At 51.1% G+C, this 19,988-nt stretch overlaps 1 protein-coding gene across 1 annotated transcript; it reads left to right on the top strand.

Annotated features, from left to right (window-relative positions):
- Window positions 1-7,392: 7,392 nt before the first annotated feature.
- On the top strand, window positions 7,393-12,666 carry LOC124958442 (phospholipase A and acyltransferase 2-like). Its single transcript, XM_047516473.1, has 4 exons — window positions 7,393-7,477; window positions 9,590-9,698; window positions 12,154-12,422; window positions 12,472-12,666. The coding sequence occupies exons 1-4, from the start codon at window positions 7,469-7,471 to the stop codon at window positions 12,664-12,666; spliced, it is 582 nt and encodes a 193-aa protein (XP_047372429.1). The 5' UTR covers window positions 7,393-7,468.
- The last annotated feature ends 7,322 nt before the right edge of the window (window positions 12,667-19,988 follow it).

Raw genomic sequence — 19,988 nt, 5'->3', positions numbered from 1 at the left:
CCGGGTCCCTCACAGGGCCACACTTCAGAGAAGCTCACTACCACCAGCCCAGGAGGGAGAGAGCCCCACGCCTGCCGGTAACCCACAGGGAGTTAGTGCTGCTCACATGGTCACCTGCCCCACGAGCGCCTGTCAGTCAGCTGGCCGTGCAGCCCACGGAGGTCCACAGGTCGCCATCCAGCCTGGCACGTTGTGCTGGACCAGCTGGGCTTGTGGAGGACACTCTGGCTCCCACGATGACAGAATGACAGACAATGCCTTTCTAGGAACTTATCCTCATCATTAAGTGACACGTGACTGTTTTTAGCAGAATAACTAGACCAGGAAAAAAAAAAAAGGAAGGACATTGAGAATTTGAAGCATATAATGGAGCAGCTGAAATGAACAAGTATTTTTAAGACTTGGCACCGACATGCAGAGTGCAGTACTCTGAATAGGCTTCCCTGTCTCCAGGTTCCAAGATTGCCTTGAAAAATCTTGTAGATTCCCCAGAGTATGGATTTCATAGCAAACATGCCCCGACTGTAGTCCAGTAAGACTGGAAATCAGTGAGAAAGACCACTGAGGAGGGGCCACCTAGAAACCGAGGTTTCCAGAAGGTCCAGGTCACCGAGGAGAAGAGGCAGGGTGGAGGGGTCAGGAACAGCGGATCCCAGGCCCCAGCAAGGCAGGGGGCAGGCAGCTCAGCCTCGCCCGGCTTGCCCAGCTGGCGCTGAGCCCGTCCTGGGTCCCCATCCTCCTTATGGTGAACCCGACAGGCCTCCCGGTGCTCTCAGCTGTTTCTGACCTTTTAATTCTCCACAAGAACTTCTGGAAGACACTTGTCAGTTTCCCCTAGTAACTGTGATGGGCTGAGAGATCAGGCTCCATGAGAATGTTATAGGCCAGACTAAATGACTAAACAGACTCCATTTTGCTCTAAGACTCCCTGTTATGTAGGAAATAAGCTTCTTCCATGGGAACACCCCGCCTCTGTGCCCATCGTCAGTTACTTGGTGTGACCTGTTTAATAATATACAATGGCAACTCCTATGTAGTGAAGAATTGCTCTCTTTTGATTCCTATTGCTCTTAACCAATGTACCATGTGAACAGTGATTGTGTGGATGTTAGTAACCATTCTTTAGTTTGTACCTAGGTAAGGGTCATTTTGACCCACTTCCCCCTCTGTTGATGATCTCATGATGTTAGTCTGTAATTTTGAATCATAGCAACAGACACTTATGATTGATGTGATTTTTGGTATAAGAACCCCTACAACTCTGTGGTCGGGGCTGTTCTTCCAATAGCCATTTTTTGGGGCATTGTGTGAGACAGTCAGCCGGCCGGCTTAATAAAGACTCTCAAATTTATTCGGTCTGTACTTAAGTTGCGTCCCATAACAGTAACAGTTCTTGTCGTCGTCGTTGGTAGAAGTGAACTGAACGTGTGGACTTGCAGTGGCGAAGGACGTGCACCTCGACCTTGCTGCCTTTCAGTCGTAGACAGGCTCTCCCACTTTATTGAGTCGTCTTTCGTATCTCTCAGTGGGTTCTACTTCTTCGACTTTTGCCAGCGCCTGCACGGTTTCCTTAGACTCATGCCCAGGCCCTTGGTAGCTTGTCCTCAGTGCTGTACAGTCTTTCCCTTCGCAGGGCTCCTTCTGCCACGTGGTAGAAGCAGGCAGCACAGGGGGGCTCGACGCCTCCCTCTGCTTCCCCTCCCCCTGCTCGCCTCCCTTCCTCTCTTCCTTTTCCTCTGCTCCTCTTCCCTCTCTATATGTTTATATATTTTTTTCTTTTTAAAAATTATGCTTGGTTGATGCTGGTACAAAAATGCACCGCCTTTATGGATGAGTCTCTTGTTTCTAGCAACGTTGCTGGATTCTTTTAGTCCTTTGAGTAGACAGCCATAAATGCTGGTGAGGATGTGAAGAGAAAGGCTCCCTTACACACGGTTGGTGGGATGTAAATTAGTGACCCCACTATGGACATCAGTATAGAGTTTCCTCAAAAAACTAAAGAACTAGACCTACCAGGAGATCCAGCTCCACCACACCCGGGCACATGGTTGAAGGAATTGAAGTGGGCGCACCATGGAAACACCTGTGTACCTGTGCCATCGAGGCAGAGTGCTCCACAGCAGGGCATGGAATCAGCCCAGGTGCCCGTCAACAGGTGAATGATAAAATGTGGAGTCTGTACACGATCGAGTTTTATTCAGGCACAAAGAAGAACGAAATGGTGGCATGTGTGGGAAAATGGACAGAACTGGAGACCATAAAGTTGACAAAATACGTCAAGCTCAGAAAAGTATCCCGTTTTCTCTCGTATGTGAAGGAAGGAGGGGAAAAGATAGAAAGATCACCATGACAGTAGAAGGGTGACCTTTAGGGAAGATGAGGCAAGCCAGGGGGAGGGAGGCAGAGAGGGTCAGGAGAGGAATTGGGGGGTGAAAATGACCAAATCATGTGCTATGCACATATGGTTAGGCCACAGTGAAATCTGTCATTCTGTTCCATTAATATGCACCCATAAAATATTTACAAGGTGCTCTGATGTTATTCTGCCTTAAGGTACCCAGAATAAATCCCACTAGAAATTGGTGAAGGTTTAATCAGTACGTTGCTGCAGCCCATTCACTGATATTACACCTATGTCTGCATTATATTTTTTGGGGGGTGCTGGGAGTTGAGCCCAGTGCCCTGTGCTTGTGAGGCAAGCACTCTATGAACTGAGCTATATCCCCAACCCTTCTTTGTTGTTTTCTGCTGCTCATTTTATGGATTGTGCTCTTATCTCCATTGTTCCCTTCCTTCTGACCGGGTTTGGACTTATTTGCTCTTTTCTATCTTCTTCAATTGGAAACTCAGTATACTGACTTGCAATTTTCATCTCTCCTAAAACATGCATTTAGTTCTTTAAATACCCTTCTCAGTGCTGCATTAGCTCCAACTCACAAATGTTGATACTCTGAATTGTGATTTTGACCCTTTAAAATATGTTTTAGTGTCCATGGAGACTTCCAATTTGACACATGGTTATTTGGAAAGGTAGTGTTCATAGCAATTATTGGAGATTATTCTACTTTCTTCTATTATTGAGTTGTAGTTTAATCCCATTTTTTGGAGGAAGTATATATCGGATGATTTCAATTTTTTAATTAGTAGGGTTTCTTTTTTTTTTTCAAAGATCTACAGCAATGACCACATTGTGAATTTCTTGGGCTCTGGAAAGGAGTGTGTGTTCTGCTACTTTGGGTGAAGGTTCAGTGAATGTCAATTAGGTCTGACTCTGTGGTAGTGTTGTTTAGTTTTTTTGGATTCTGGATGTTGTTGTTGGTGACAGGCTCCATCACTTGTGCGAGAGGAAAGTCAGGTCTCCAGCTGCAGTTGCTTATTTGCCTGTTTCATTTTTCAGACATTTTTTTTTAACTCCACAAGGATGGAGCTGTGCATGCCTACACACTTGGGACTGCTATGTCTTAAACATATGGTTTAACAACCAGGTCAGAGACAGCTGAAGACCTACCCACAAGGTTGACTTTTGACCGAATCCGGAAACTCGGCAGGTAAACAGCTGTCCGCGGTGGCATACACCGTGCCCTGGGTGCTCAGGAGGACTCACTGCGCCCAACGATGTGCATGAAGAATGGTTCATGCTGAACGCTGCCTGCTGGGAGTCCAAGCTTCAGCACAGCAGGGAGCAACTACCCGACTCTCCCGGGACTGGGACCCTGGACTTGCACGCTCGGGATCCTCTCGGGTACAAATGCTGCCCACGAGTTGTCACGACGGGACCGGTCACGAATCCAGGGTTCCGTGTGAACCCACTGCAGAGGCTCCTGGAAGCTGGCGCCTGGCTTCCTCAGGAGTCCCCCCACAGGCCTTTCCCCATCTGGCTTTGTGGCCTTTGCTCTACTAAACCTCAGCTGTGAGTGTCACTCTGTGCTGGGGTCTTCCTGTGAGCCAGGGACTCTGGGTGGCCTCAGGATGCCCTCCTCTGGTAGCTGATGCCTGGCTCGTGCACATTGAAAGACTCTCACCTCACCCAACAGGAGGTCGGTCAGGGCCAGGAACCTGGGGAGTCACACGGTTGTCCCCAGAGATGCAGCGCCTTATTTAGGGGCTCTCCCTCCCATGGTCCCATCCACCTGCCAACTGGAGGAAGAGGGGTGGACTCTCTCCCAGGGACGTGCAGAGACTGGGGCTCAGAGAGGTGGCTGATGTGCTCGCGGTCACTGTGTGCAGAGGCTGAGCGGGTCCTCCTCTGGCACCGCCCTCAGGAGTCACCCAGGGCCGCTCTGCTCCTGTTCCCCCTCTTCCCTCCCTCTGGGCTCTCTGCCCAGGGCCCCCAGCGTCAGGAATCAATGCCTTCTTTCTTCCTCCTCCCTCCTTCTGCCTCCCTGATGGATGCGATCTCCTCCCAACCCTCATGGCAGGCTCCTCAATACCAAGGAGGGTCTTCCTGCAACCTCCACCTGCCCCACACCCCTCTCCCCTCCGCCCGCAGCCCACACGGAGTCCAGGCAGTGTACACAGGAGCTTCCCGGTCCCTCTCCTCCTCCATCTCCGTCTGCTACCTTAACTCAGGCTAGTTGCATTCCTGTGTCCAGAATCCCATGGCCTCCTACCAGCGTCCACCTCCTGTCCCGGGTACCCCAAACCTGGTCTCCAGACCCACAAGCCCTTCCTGACCAACACTCCCTCCCTCCTCCCCTCCTGGGCTCTGCCCCCAGGTCCACCAAGGCCTGGCCTCCACTCACCTCAGGCTCCCTCTGGCTTCGGCCCTCTGCCCTCTACCCTCTGCCCTCCAGGCACCCTTCCTCCACCCCCCACGCCCACCTTTCCTCTTCCAGCCCCTCCACACTCCCTCCCCCCAGGCTGCCCCACTGCCCTTCTGACTCAACTGCCCCTCTCTGGGACGCAGGCCCCGGAGCCCATCATGCAGGATCATGATGAGCCCCAATTCCCTGTGCCTGTCTCAGCTCCCTCAGCCTCCAGGAGGAAAACCCTGAGTGCTGGGCCTCCCTCCCTGTGCCTCCAACATCCACCCAGGCCCTGACGTGCCCTGGGCTGCAGCCAGGCCTCAAGCCCCACCCCTCCTGCACCTCAGCAGAGGCAGCCTGTCCGTCAAGCCACAGCAAGGGCAGAGACAGCGGAGGGAATTTCCTTCCATCTCCAGTTGCCCAAGGTCATGGCCAGGGCACTGGGAAGAAAAAGAGCTGAGCTCTGAGGCTGAGCCTCTGGCTCCATGAGGACACAGGGCAGGAGATGTCCCTGGGGACAGGAAATAGAGCCCACCACTTCCCCTTTCCAGGAACAGTTCCACTTCCAATCATGAGAGGAAGCTGGCTTCTTCCTTTTCTGATTTCCATGAGGAGGGGATTCAACCTGCTGAGAACTTCTCCAACACAGAAAAGCGAGGATCACACAATGAGGTGAGAATCATCCGGAACTGGGAGGAGAAGCTTGTGGAAGGAAGAAGAGGGACAGAGGTGTCCCCTGGGGCTTGGAGACATCCCCGCTCTCATCACAGAGAGGCAGGCAAGGGAGAATCAGCTCAGCAGCCAGAAGCCAGAGTCGGGCTGAACGTGGACTGAGGGTGAGGCAAGGGCCCCAAGGCCCAGACACACCTTGCACGCCACTCAGTGCCTCCGTCCCCAGCCCAAGACCTCCAATCAAGCCCCATGGACACAGAAAGGAGATGTCCACTGCTAAAGAAATCATCGTCCCCCACGGAAAATCCACTTACATATAATCCTTGAATTTTTATTAAAGCTTTCAAAGTGCAAGCTAGCACAGCTGCACATGGTGGTGCGCGGCTGTGGTTCCAGTGACTCAGGAGGCTGAGGCAGGAGGATCTCAAGTTTGAGGCAGCCCTTGGCAACTTGGCTGGATCCTATCTCAAAATATTAATCAACACAAAGTACTGGATCTGGAGCTCGTTGACACAGTGTCCTAGTGAACCCAAAAGCTGACTGTCCCCATTCTCTGCCGAGGGGGAGCACCCTGGCCCCCGGTCTGCTCAGCAGCCACATGACCAGCTGGGGACAGGCAGCGTTCCAGCTGGACCCACCTTGGTTGCTGACTCCTGTCACGTGACTCCTGGGCCTGAGTTTCTGACTCTGAGCTCATTGGATTAGCTGAAGTGCTACAAGTCCCAGCTGGAGGACTGTGGCCTTTCCTCGGCCTCTGCCCTGCACACTCCAGGGGTCCCTGACCCATCTCACCTGCCATCTCTTCAGCAGGCAGTGCCCACCAAGTCCTCCTGCTCAGGAGATGGTGCTGTGACATTGCTGAAAGTGGCTGGCACCCATGGAGAACTGAGATCACCTGGTTCAAGATCCGCCACCCAATGATGTCCTGTGTGGCCAGGTAGGGGACTGCCCACAGGGATCTGGTCAGTGCGAACATGAGGGAATTAGCTGAGCCCACCCCACTCTCTCCCTCCAGATTGAGGAAGGGAAGACCTTGAGGAGGATCTCTCTGCAAGGACACTGTTGTGGAGATGCTGAGACAGGCCAGTGTCCACGGGAGCAGCGTGGGCTGCAGAGCAAAGGGTCTGCAGGGACGTCGTGGATCCTGCACAGGAGTCTCCCCGTTTGGTTCCAGTTCCCCTGTGTGCTCACCCCAAATCTCTCTTCCCAGGAGCCTGAAGAGGGCAGTGGGCTGGGCCCTCCTTCCCCCACAAGCCTGCTGAGCTGTCTCCCAGTCCCTCCCACCACTTGCTGTCCCCTGACAGCAGGATGTGACGTCGATGAGGGCTGTCAGAAGAGAGACACTTATTTGGGCCTTGGGTGGGTAGCACCCTGGTGCCTCGAAGAAGCAGCCCCTTCTCCCCAGGCAGTGAGGGTGGGGTTCCTGTGGGGCTGCAGTGAATGTGCTCTGACCTGGGGGAGAGGGAGGGAGGGTTTCTTTCCACACTTCTGGCCACGCAGGCTCCCTGGCTTTCCAGTGTGTGGGGAATGTGGCTCTGGTGGCCTGTTCCAGGTCGTGGTTGGCATCATACTGGGTGGAAATGTTCCCCTGCTCTGGAAGGTTCCTCCTCATTGTGGGGAGTGTGGTGTCCTCAGACCCCTCCCTCCTTGAAGCCCTCCCGTTGGCTCTGACCCTCCATCCTGCCTTCCAACCCCCACCAACACACCTGTGGTCATTTTTCTTCAGTTCTTAGGACGTGCTTGTTTCACTTTCTCTCCTCTCTCCCTGAATCATGGGGATTTTGGAATGTTCCCCTGACCACAGATGCCACCACATCCTCCTGAATGCACACTGAGTTTGACCTCTCTCCCCTCCAGCTGGTTTCCATTTCTAACTGTCTCCTAGACATGTGACCTGCTCTTGTTTGACTTTAAAATTTTTATCTTAACTTTGATCTACATCCCCTCCTTGAAGGCTTGGGTACGTGGAGTTAAAGGAAAACGAAACTCAAAGCTAAATAAAAGGAGTCCGGACATCTAGCCAGCAACACACAACACTTCTGGACAGAAGGATGGCTTCGGTGAGTCCTCAGAAAGGGTTTTAAACTTTCATTTTAAAAGCAACAGTGACAGTCTGTTAGCAGGAATTACGGGTGCTGTCCTTGTGGGCCAGAGCTCAGGTAGCGAGGGACAGGGCAGGTGGGGGCAGGTGGTCTGCAGGTCTGGGGCTCCCACACAGCAGGAAAGGAACCCTGGTCTGAGTCTAAGAGCCCAGAGGCTCCTGGCTCTCACAGCAGGTGGGTTTGGGTTCCCTGAGCGCTGGCAGCCCCTGACACCTGGCTGAAGGCTTTGCTTTACCCAAACCAGGCTGCAAGAATCACCTTGTGAAGGAGGAAGCGGGGACTGATATTCCAGCTGAGACCAGAGGGGAGTGTGCAAGGGGGGTTAGATTCCAGAGATGTAGTTCTGTTTTTAATTTAATAAATCCCACAATAATATGTGAATATATTTTCCTTGTTGAAGAAACTAAATCAGAAAATCCAAGGGAGGTCACAGAGGAGAGGGACCAGGGGTGGGAGGAGGGGAGTGAGGGGAGAGTTGGGGAGTGACATGGGCCAAAACACACTGCACCTTGGGAGCATGTGTGTACAGGCAGCACACACCCATCGTGTATACATGTGTAATGCACCAGTAATAACTTGTGGAAAGAGAGTAAAATAAATAACGGAAAAAGAAACCAACAGCAAGTCGAAGCCATGGGCATGAAGGACGGTGTCTCCCTGGCCTCTTCTTCCCTTGGGCAGCTGGGGCTGCGCTCTGCCAGGTGCATGTCTGTGCGGTGGCTCGTGCACACAGCTGCCTGTGAGTGCTGCTTTCTAGCTTTGCATGTTGTTGTAGTTTGTATTGGGTTCCCTGAGGACACTTCATCTAGACACGCTTCAATCTTTCCCTTTCCTTAAATGTCTTTACTAGAACCAGTTTCACTATATGTGTGCTTATTTTTTTTTTTTTTTCAGTACTAGGGATTGAAACCAGAACCTTGTGCATGCTAGGCAGGTGCTCTACCGCTGAGCTACCTCTGGCCTTTTTAAACTTCATAATGAAGCCATGTCTCCTTCGGTTGCCCAGGCTGGTCTCAAACTTGTGACCTCCTGTCAGTCTCTCAAGTCACTGGGATTACAGGCATTCTAGAGCACTGCCGGAAGTTATTATCATTTTGAGCTCAAATTAGCCCATCTTTGGTCGTGATGACTCTATATTCTTGTTGCCAAGAACTTTAAATTCCACGCTATCACCCACCAGACTTCCAGGGAGCTGGCATCCTCATTCTCTCTGCAGCAGCTCAACTCCCTGGCAGGGGGCACTGGGCCCAGAGGCCTGACTCAGTTGAGTTTGAGGAGGGTACTGGTTGCCTCAGAATTTGCCAGAAATACAAATCACTCATGCAAACTTCAGAAGGGAACCGCTCTCCCTCTGACTCCCAAACACATCCTGTCTTTCTTTGCCTGATTTTGCCTGGAGCCCAGACTCCAGCTGCCCCAGCTCCTCGGGGCCCTCCTGGGATTGTTCAGGCATAAATGTTGGAAACCCTGAGATCTCAGTTTCCATCTGGCTCTTTTGATCTCTAGCCAGGTTCCCTAACCATCCTGAGACCCAGTCTTCTCATCTGTCCAGGAGGGTGGTGGTAGTTCATATTGAAGTAGTGATGGGCAATGGGGTGGGGGTGACGTATTCCCCAGTGTTTGGCATGCTGGGCTCTGTACGTGGGACTCTGGAACTCACAAGCATCACTCAGACCCAGGCCCATGGCTGGTGGCCCTTAAGGAGGCCTTTTAGACTCCTTGGGAATCACATGGTCACGTGCAGATACACACAAGCTCTGTGCATGGAATGTGCTCTCTGCAGCTTGTGCACATGCCTGCCCACACTGCTGTGCTGCAGACCTGCTGCCATGGTCCCTAAAGACAACCTTGCCATCTCCTCCTTGTCCTTGAGCACCTTTCCAGACTAGCAAGCCCACGGTCAATGGAGAGGCTTCCCACCTGTGTGAGGAGAGGTCTCTCCACCATGGTTCCAAAAGGTGATGAGCAGAGGGATTCTGTAGACCTGGGCTGGGGCTTCTAGTAGGTCAGGTTCTAGAACATTCCATGCGAAAGGCCCCCTTCAATCTGTGCCTGCTTTTTCTCTTGCAGGGTGGAACACAACTAAAAGTTGGAGACCTAATTGAAATTTCTCGCTTTGGCTATGAGCACTGGGCCATCTATGTGGGAAAGGGCTATGTGGTCCATCTGGCTCCACCAAGTAAGCATGGTTTCTCTGTTAAACTCCAGGGCTGAGACCAAGAGTATGAACACAGGCACAGTTATGTGCTGGTGCTCAAGCCGGCTGGCAGAGCAGGCACTCAGTGGGCATTGTCTGAATGAATCTCGCTCTCTCCTTCTGGCTGTATCTCCTGCTAGTCCTCCTCATCAGTGAGTTCGGGACAGAACATTGACCTGTGTCCATTTAGAGTGGGGCTCAGTGCCAGGTGAACCCCCTGTAGTTGATAAGCATCCCTCCAAAGATCCAATACCCTGTGTATGTGGAGTTCTGGAAGCTCACACAACAGAAGGAGTCACTCCTTCCAAGGGTTCACACCTGGCTGCAGGTGCAAAGGGCAGTGGTGTGGGCCTCCACCTCCCCAGCACCAGTCCGGAATCCCGGCCCCTCTGCCTCCTGACTGTGGGACCTGACGAGTGGCTGCACCTCACTCAGCCCAGCGGCACCTCAAAGGAGCAGGGTAGGACTTCCTGTCCCCAGGCCACGAGGGAGTGACATGAAGGAGGCCGTGGAAACCTGGTGCAGGGCCTGGCGGGTGTGGAGGCCGCCTCCCTTCTGTCTGAAGCATCCTGGCTTTAAGGGGCACGCTGAACCCCACTCACCTGCACAGAGGGTCACTGTCCAGTCATCAGACTCCCAGCAGAGCTGGTGTGGATAGCCCCTGGGTGTGTGAGCAGACAGGCAGGTTAGAGGATCTGAGCGTCTGTGGCACCTACGCCGTCCACACACTCCAGACTCTGAACGGAAGATGACAGACGCTCAGCTCACAGCAGTGGTCACAGCCCGGGGTGGACAGCGTCATTGAACGAGGGCATTCTCCCCGAGTCTGGCCAGCAGGAGCCCACCCTCCTTAGGCTGTGCTGCTGCCTGGGCTCCCTGGTGGGCCTAACCCTGGACAGCAGGTCCTGCTCACAGGAGAGGGAGGGCTGTGGAGCTTAGAGCTGGCTGTGGGGAATCAGGACAGTTCCCTGTTAGGGCTGCATGTCGTGGGCCCTTTGTTCTTGTTGGTTGCAGCTCTGAGGACTGAACCTGGGTGCTCCAATACCGAGCCCCACCCCCAGCTCTTTTTAAGATTTATTCTGAGTCAGGGTCTCACTGCATTGCTCAGTTGGCCTCAGACCGGCATCCTCCTGCCTCAGTCTCCTGAGTGTCTGAGATTACAGGCAGGTGCCCCCACACCATGCCTGGCTGTGGGGTTTTGGTCTACATTCCATCTCTGGTCTTATTTCCATTTCTGTTAAAAATCCCCAGGGTTACTCTTGATTCCTGGATCCCTGATCCCTGGATCCCTGGATGTTTGTCCTTCAGGGGACTTTGTAGATGGCAATGCAGGACTGACAGATCCTTCACATGGTTCAACTGAGTACAGTTTTGGTGGCTTAGTGCTCATAGAGATCATCTGAAGAGCAAGTGGCTGCTGACAAACTTCGTGTCTCTTGAGAACACACCTCATGTAGGGAATGTTATTAGTGCAACTAGGTGGAGAATAATACCAAGTGTGGAGAGAACATTCCAAACCAGGTCTCTGGGAGCCAGAGTCAACCAGCTGATTTGGGATCTGTGTCCACTGTTCACGTCTCCTTGTTCACAAGAAGTACCTGGATCCAACCTTTAGATATTTAGGTTCTGGGCAACAACCCTGCTTTTATTTTCTTAGAAGCAGCATTTTTCCTCAGTAAAGGCTTCAGTTCCTTCATGTTGAACAGTTAGGTGATCAAAAGCTGCTTTGTTATGGACTGTTGAAGCTAACCTGCTATGTCAGGCTGCCTTCCTTACAGAGAAGGTATTGTTTCATTAGAGCTCTTTCCAGGCCCTGTAGAGATATTGGTCAGGGATTTCTGTAATGCACAGTCTCTGACGTAAGACATGGGTTTGCTGACAAATGACGTCACCCAGAGCTTCCCTTCACACTCAGCTCTGGAAGCCCTGCCTGTTGGTCTGTCCAGTGTGCACAGCTGCCATCTGCCTCCTCTGTAGGTCCTTCCACAGAAACACGCCATGTGCTCACAGAGTTCCATTGACTCTAACTATGGGTTCAGTGAGGGTCTTCATAGTACATATGAAGGAATCATTTTCACTTTCTAATTTTAGTTCTGCATCATTCAACACTGGACTCTGTATCTGCCACATGAATCTCATGGAAGGAACTAATGATAGAGTAAGTCCAGGACCTGCCCAAGTCAGGTCCCATGACATCAAGATTTCCCAGGTACAGGGCAGGCAGGAAGTCTTTACAGCCACCTGAGCGAGGCCTGGTGTACTGCTGCCTTCCAACGCCGCCCCAGGGGGAATGAGGCTGGTCGAAGACGCCATCAAGGGAGGAGGCCAAAACTTTCTGAAAACCACTTACTCTCCCCATTTGGCAGTGAGCTGTCTGGCTCAGGGCCAGCTCTGAGCCACTGTGTCCCTGCCCAGCCTGAGTGCACTGTTTCCACAGGTGAAGTGGCAGGGGCTGGGTTGAGCAGCAGCATGTCCATCGTGGCTGACAGAGCCATAGTGAAGAAGGAGCTGCTGTCCGTGGTGGCCGGAGGAGACAAGTACCGGGTCAATAACAAGCACGATGACAAGTATGAGCCACTGCCACCCAACAAAATCATCCAACAGGCCAAGAAAATGGTGGGGAAGGAAATCCCCTATTCAGTGACCCACGACAACTGTGAGCACTTTGTGAACGCGCTGCGCTATGGAGTTTCCTGCAGTGACCAGGTGTGTCCTCAGTCTGTGTCCCCCTCCCTGGAACCTGACCATTCCCCAGCTGACAGGGGCTGGTCACCTGCTGTGGGATGGCAGTGCCACCTGGGATGGAGATGCCAGAGGTCGGGGATCCGGGAAGCTGGCAGTGAGCAGTGGGATCCAGGGGAAGAGGAACCTGGTCATGTCAGGCATAGGAAACTCTTCAGATTTCTTGGGCCGCTGCTCCCTCTCCTTCCTCTGCCAGGGAGCTCCGTAATCTGAGAGCAGCCACAGCCTCTGTGTAAATGAACAGGCAAGGCTGTGTTCCGATAACACTTGATTTCTTTTCATTCATTTATTTTGGTAGAAACAGGTGGCAGGCTAGATTTGACCAATGGGACGGAGTTTAGCAAGTGTTGGTCCAAAAGAACTTGAAGGGCTGAGCCGTAGCTCAGCGGCAGAACAGGGGTCTAGAGTGCATGAGACCCTGAGTTCAAGTCCCAGTAACTCAAATACAAACAAACAAACACTTAGAAAAATTAGGTTAGACATTTTCAGGTGACAATTAAACATTTCAAAAATCATGAATGTAAAACACTTACAAATGATGTATCTGTGCATATGCATCCATGATTTCAGTACCTATTTTCTTGACAACCTGGTGTTACACAGTTAGCTTATTTAATGAGTGAAAAATGTCTTCTGCATAAATTAAAGAGTCAAGCCAGATTCTTTCTGTAACACTGTTGGTCAAATCAGATAATTATTTCAGTCCAATAGACAATTTACCAGGCTCATTGGTGTAGGACTATAATCCCAGTGGCTCAGGAGGCTGAGGCAGGAGAATCAAAATTTCAAAACCAGCAACTTGTTGAGTCCCTAAGCAACTTAGTGAGACTATGTCTGTCAATAAAATACAAAAAAGGGCTGGGGATGTGGCTCAGTGGTTAAGAGCCCCTGGGTTCAATCCCTAATACCAAAAACAAACAAAACAACAACAACAAGCTGGCAATTTTTCGGTTCAATTGAAGGTGTCAATGCCCATCGCCATGACACCACCTCACTTTGGAGTCCTCATCCTCAGTGGGAGGAGGACCTGCAGGGGACCTCCCTCCACAGGCCTGTGTATTTGTTTCTGGAGGCCTCTTGTTGGAGAGCTGTGTGTTCTAGAATCCTTCCTCTTTGGTGTCCAGGGGTGTTTGCCCCTGACCACGGCCCCACAGATTGAGGACAGGGGAGGCTGTGGCTCTCCTCTGGCAGGACAGGAGGAGGGCTGTGGTGAGGAGGGAGGTGGGCAGGGAACATCCATGCCTTCTGGAAGTGAGGCCCAGCCTGAGCCCAGGCTGAGAACTGAGACCTGCCGATCAGCCCTGGGCACTGGGGTGCAGTGAGCCCAGCTTGAGTGGGTTCCCCTCAGTCAGCAGGGGAGGGTGGACGTGTGTCTGGACCCAGGGGTGGTGTGCTGTGAGGAGGGGTGGGTGGGCTGCTTCCACTTCCACAGGCTGTACAGAAGCCCCAAGGACGCCCGCCCCCAGGTGTTTCAGGGGTGGTGGGCTCTGCTGTGCTTCTGAGGGTTCAACCAAGCAAGGCTGGGCCTCGTGCTGGCTGTTCCACTGAGTTTCTGCCTGGCCAGGGTCCCTCCTTGTGACCCTCTTCTTCGGGTATCGCAGTGACTAGCCTGTCTTCTCCCGCTCTCTCCTCCCTTCTCTTCTGATCTGTCTCTGTAGGAAGGTCCTCCTGGGTCCGTCTCCAGCTCTCTTTCTCCTTCTTCCTCTCTACAGACTGGGCTGGGAGAACTGCAGAACTCTGGGCCCCTAATGACTGTCCACCCCTGGCTCTGAGAGGCCTCTAGACTCTAGCATGGCCTCTGGCAACGTGGAACTCTGTCTGTCCTGAGGAGCCCCGATCCCCTTTCCACTGCCCGCTTGACAAAGTTCTGCCTGTCAAGAGAATGTACTATTTTTTCCAACCAACAACAGATGATAGACCCAAGACCTCCCATCTGAGCATTTACTAAAATGGCCTTGTAATTATGGATCCTCCTCTGACTCTGCGAGAGGCAGATTGGTAGGAAGCAAGATCCCGCAGACATAGAGGCCTTGCACTTCACGATGTCTTTCTCCAAGGTCTGGGAGTCATGCCTTTGGAATGTACTCCTCGGAAAAGCCAGGGCCTCCTGCCATCTCTGCAGGACGGTAGGATCTGACTTCAACGCCTGTCGGGGGCACACTCAGCCGCCCTCGCTGCATTGACAGGGACCACCCTTCCTCAGTTTTCACCTTCCTGACTCTAGGGACCCCCGCTCCCCCATCCCTGCTCCCTCATCTCCTTTGAAGTGCCTGTCACCTCTGCACAACTGCAGCAGAGCCCTGCTCAGTGGCAGTGGTGACTGGAGGGAGTCCATGGTCCTTGCTGCTTCTTATATAAAATTATTGACCATATTTCGATAGCCATATTTTAAGGGAGTAATAGAGGCTATGTGGTGAGGCAGGGGCATGGCTTGCCTGAACAGGTACAGAGCTGGAGTGACAATCCCTCGGGAACTGCGCCTGTCTTAGGTTGTCCGTGATAGAGCAACATCCTTACCCGTCATTGGATAATGAGGCTCTAGCCCTCATTTCCTGTCTTAGGTTGGAATGAGCTCTCATGAATCTTAACCGTCATTGGCTGTCCAGTTCAGCTCACAGGGGTGATGGTTTTTTAAGATCACCATCACGATCCATCATCTCCAGTCGATGGTAATGAACCTGAATAGGTTTCACCTGTATAACCTCAATTTGAGCTCTAAGAAAAGCCATGATCTTGTTGAATATCAAAGGACCTATAGATATGATAAGCAGCAAGCAGAGGAGGGGACCTAGGAAGGGAAGGAGATAGGGAAGGAGTCCACTGAATCCAGTCCCTAGTGAATTATCAGCCAGTGCTCGTCGGCGTTTTTCTAAGTCTTCCTGCAGCTGTTTGATCTTGTCCTTAACAATTCCTGACTTGTTGGCATAGAAACAGCATTTTTTCTGCAAAGCCAGACAAATGCCTCCCTGTTCGGCAGTTAGAAGGTCTAAACCTCTCCTATTTTGTAGGACCACTTCTGCTAAGGAATCCACCTGATCTTGAAGATCTTGTATGGTGCTCGAGAGTATCTGTACATCAGAGATCAATTGTCTGGATATGATAGAAGCTACCTGAGCAGGATAGACAGCAATAACTTTAGAGGATGTGGCAGGCAAATGAACCCAAAGCAAGGGGCAACCTTTATTTTTAAAATGTGGATCCCGCTGCCAGAATAGTCCCATGGGTGTATGAGGGGTGTGTAATATAACCAAAACCAAAGGAAGGTTATAAGATATTTGTGTAACAAATTGTTGAGCAATGACTTCTGTGACTTGAATTAATGCTTGCCGCGCCTCAGGAGTAAGCTCTCGAGGAGAAGAAGGGTCAGAATCTCCCCTTAAAATATCATTAAGAGGCAAAAGCACATAGGTGGGTAGTTTTAAATATGGTCTTAGCCATTGGATATCCCCTAGTAGTTTTTGGAAATCGTTAAGAGTGTGGAGATGGTCCACACGCAATTGTATATTAGGGATTTGAATTTGATTAGTTTGAAGTTTGAGGCCCAAGTAGGTGTAGGGGTCCTATGTCTGAACCTTATCAGGGGCTATCTGAAGTCCCAAGGCAGTGAGGGCCTTATAGAGATCCAAATAACAATTGTTAAGATCATAGGTATTAGGTGCAGCAATTAACAAATCATCCATATAATGTAATATATAAACTTGTGGCCACCGCTCTCTCACAGGGTCTACTGCTTGAGCAACATATTTTTGGCAAAGACTAGGGCTGTTAGCCATACCCTGGGGAAGGACCTTCCATTGAAATCTTTGCATAGGGCCCTGAAAATTGAAGCAGGGAAGGCTGAAAGCAAAATAGGGTCTGTCCTCAGGATGTAAAGGAATAGTAAAAAAGCAATGTTTTAAGTCGATGACCATTTTATAATAGTCCCTAGGAATAGCTACTGGTGTAGGGATGCCTGGCTGTAATGCCCCCATCGGGCGCATAACCTTATTGATAGCGCGCAAATCCTGTAAAAGGCGCCATTTGCCTGATTTCTTCTTAATAACAAAAATAGGAGTGTTCCAGGGTGAGGTTGAGGGTTCCACATGGCCGGCTGTCAACTGTTCCTGTACTAACATGGAGGCAGCCTCTAATTTTTCTTGGGTAAGGGGCCACTGATCCACCCACACAGGAGTTTGAGTTTCCCAAATAATTTTGTCTGCATGGGGTACAGGAGGGTCAGGGACCGATACTAAAAATCCAAATACCCAAGTTCAAATTTGTCTGTTTTTTGTATGGGCTGTACAGGCTCAACCTGTCCTTGTCCTAGCCTCCCAAGGCCTGTACCAGGGATAAAGCCCATACGAAGCATTTGATGAGTGACTAAAGAGTCGGGACTAGCAAGAATAACTTTCATTTGGCTTAGAATGTCTCGTCCCCAAAGGTTGACAGGGAGATCAGGAACAACGAAGCGGGTAACAGTTCCTTTATTTCCTGTGTTATCTTTTGTGTCAGTCCAATTAAGCACCCTGGAGCTAACTATGGGGTTTTTTGATTGCCCTATTCCTTTAAGGTCAGTTAGTGATGAGGTGAGGCGCCATTCTGATGGCCAATATTTTTGAGAAATAACTGTGGCATCTGAACCAGTATCTAGGATTCCTTGGAATTTCTTTCCTTCAATAAATAAGGTAAGAGTGGGTCTTTTGTGGGAGATAGGTTGGACCCAATACACATCAGAGGAACCTAAAGAGGCTGTGTTTCATGGTGAATTTGGGGCGGCGGGAGTGTTTCCTGAATTGAGGGGAAGGAGTATTAATTGTGCAATTTTTGTTCCTGCAGGGATGGCAGCTACTCCGTTAACAGCTGTGGCCAGTATTTTAATTTCTCCAGTGTAATCATCATCAATGATGCCAGGGAAGACCTGAACACCTTGTAAGGTGGTAGGAGCTCTCCCAAGAATAAGAGCACACATATGAGGTGGAGGGGGGCCTACAACCCCAGTGGGTATTATTTGAGGTCCTTGCATAGAGTCTAATATTGTATCGGTGGAGGCACAGAGGTCCAATCCTGCGCTGCCTGGGGTAGCGCGTTGGAGGGAGGTGATTGTGGAGAAGGACAGGGGGCCTGGATTGGGTTGGGAGTCTGAGAGGGAACAAACCTTATTGCCCCTGGGTTTGTTCTGGGGGTGGTTGGGGCCAGGGGCTGGCCCCGAGAGGAGTTTCCCAAGAAGTTAGAGGGAATAGGCTGTCCAAGGGCATTGGTCTTGGATCTACACTCCTTGGCCCAGTGGCGACCTTTACCACATTTAGGGCAAAGGGTGAGCGGAGGTGGTTTAGCCCTGTTTGAGGAGATATGGGTCCTTGACCCAGTCTCCCTGTTGGGCAGTCTCGTGCAAAATGGCCAGGTTGTTTGCAAGTAAAGCAAATACGTGGGCCAAGGTTGTGAAGGGCCTTGGTGAAGGCAGCGCCAATAGCGAGACCCATGGCATGGGCCGTTCCTACCCCGGCACACAGCCTAATGAAGTCAGAAAGGTCCCCTTTATCTTTGTGGAGCCGAAGAATATCTTGACATATCGGGTTGGCATTTTCAAAGGCAAGATATTTTACAAAGGAGCTCTCGCTTTCACTTGGTCCAAGTAAGTGCTCCGCAGCTAGATTAAGCCGGGCAACAAAGTCACTGTAAGACTCGTCAGGACCCTGACGAATTTTTGCTAGGGAGGTGGTGGCCAAGCTCTTTTGAGGGAGCTGTCTCCAAGCATGCCAACCAGCAGTTTGAACCTGTGCTAGGAGCCCAGTAGAGAAGTGGGCCTATTTAAGGTTAGTATCAAGTGGCGCATTACCCACTAGTTTAACATAGGTCCAGGATTTAGAGAAAGCCTTGGTTGAATTTTTTTGAGCAGTTTTCCGACAGTATTCCCTAAAGTCTGCGTTCCACAACAGGAAGTCACCCGCACTGAGGGTGGCTTGGGCCAAAAATTTCCAATCGTTAGGGGTGAGCCATTGTGTACTATGGTTCTCTAGCAAGGCCAGTGTATAAGGTGCAGTGGGGCCATACTGCATACAAGCCTTTTTAAGTCTTTCAAGAAAGCAGAGACTCAGCCTTTATAAGAACCAAGGGCTCCACTCTGTCCAGAGGTGGGCTCCTCCTCATCCCCTGATTCCTGGTCCTCCTCTTGTTCTCCCTCTGGTTTTACCTCTTGTTCCTCCCCTGATTACTCTTCCTGACTTCCTTTTAAATTCTCTCCCTCAGTTTGGGCGGGCTGATCTGCTTGACTGCGAGTAACTGGAAAGGCAAGAACAGGCTGACCACGTGGCTTCACCTTACGAGTATTGAGGGGTTTTGGGCCAGTTTGTGTTAACTCCATGCCCAAGGCCAGTGAGCGAAGTTCGGCACCAAGGGCTTTTAGTTATTTTAAAAGTTGGATTTGTTCCCACCTATGTTGGAGAGACTTGCGTAAAGGGGTTAGATTAGGCAAGGGAAGCGGGGAAAAAATGTCTGGGGGGGCAGTAGGTCCCTGAAGGGCCGGAGCACAAAAGGCAGGGGGTGTATAAGAGGGAGGTGGATTTTTAAGAGGTGGCAGGTTTGGAGAATGGTATTGAGCCGCTGCCTCCTCCAGGGTAGCCTCATCCTCTGGGGTCAACTCATCATGGGGATTTAAAACCGGATAAATCTTAGGGGGATTTTTAGGGGACTCCTTTGGTATGGGGATTTAAAACCGGATAAATCTTAGGGGGATTTTTAGGGGACTCCTTTGGTAAGGTGGGGTCTGGGAGGTTCCTGGGGTCTGGGAGGGTCCCAGGGTCCTGAAAAGGCTGAGTAGGGGGCATTTGAATACTAACCAAAGGGCATGCCGAGAGGGGGCGAGAGGTGGATTGCATTGCCTGCTCCCCAATTTTTACAAGTTTTAAAGTACCACTGTCAAAGGGTGAACTTTTAAGAATCTCATTAATTAAATTCCAATAAGAAAAGGCAGTGACGGGTACCTTTTGAGGACCAAAAGTCTCATAATAATCTTTGAGGCAGTCTCCTACTCTGAGCCACCTTTTACCAGCAATTGACCCCTCGAGGGGAAACCAAGGACACAAAACCTCTATGTATGAAAAGAATGATCTTAAATCCTTTTTCTTAACACGCGCTCCCCGAGTCTTGAGGGCCTCCTGGAGACCCGTCAGAAACAAATCATGTGACGAAACTGCTTGTCCCATGGTGCGTCACTCACCTTGCGCCAGCCTCACTCTCCTCCTGGATCTGACTCCCGGTCGCGTTTACTGAGGCGATCCCGAATCCCGCTTGGCCAAGGCTTCCCCGGAGGGCGGCGTTCGCTTCTCAAAGGTTCCAATCAACCACGTTGGGCACCAACTGTCCCACCCACGGGACATCAACGGGAGAACGGCGAACCTAAGAGAGAAGGAATGAAAGGGACAAGAGACACAGGGAGCGACAGCAAGACAGGAATTCTGGTCAAGCTGCAAATTTTTATTGTTCTCACGGGTATTTATGCTGAGGGAATGAGGGGTATGACGAGGTGCAGGCTGGTTGGCTGTGTTCTTCTAT

Source organism: Sciurus carolinensis, chromosome 11, assembly GCF_902686445.1.
Source record: "Sciurus carolinensis chromosome 11, mSciCar1.2, whole genome shotgun sequence".
NCBI classification, from domain to species: domain Eukaryota; kingdom Metazoa; phylum Chordata; class Mammalia; order Rodentia; family Sciuridae; genus Sciurus; species Sciurus carolinensis.
Note: the sequence above shows the minus strand (reverse complement) of the source record. Positions and strands in the feature narration are given on the sequence as shown.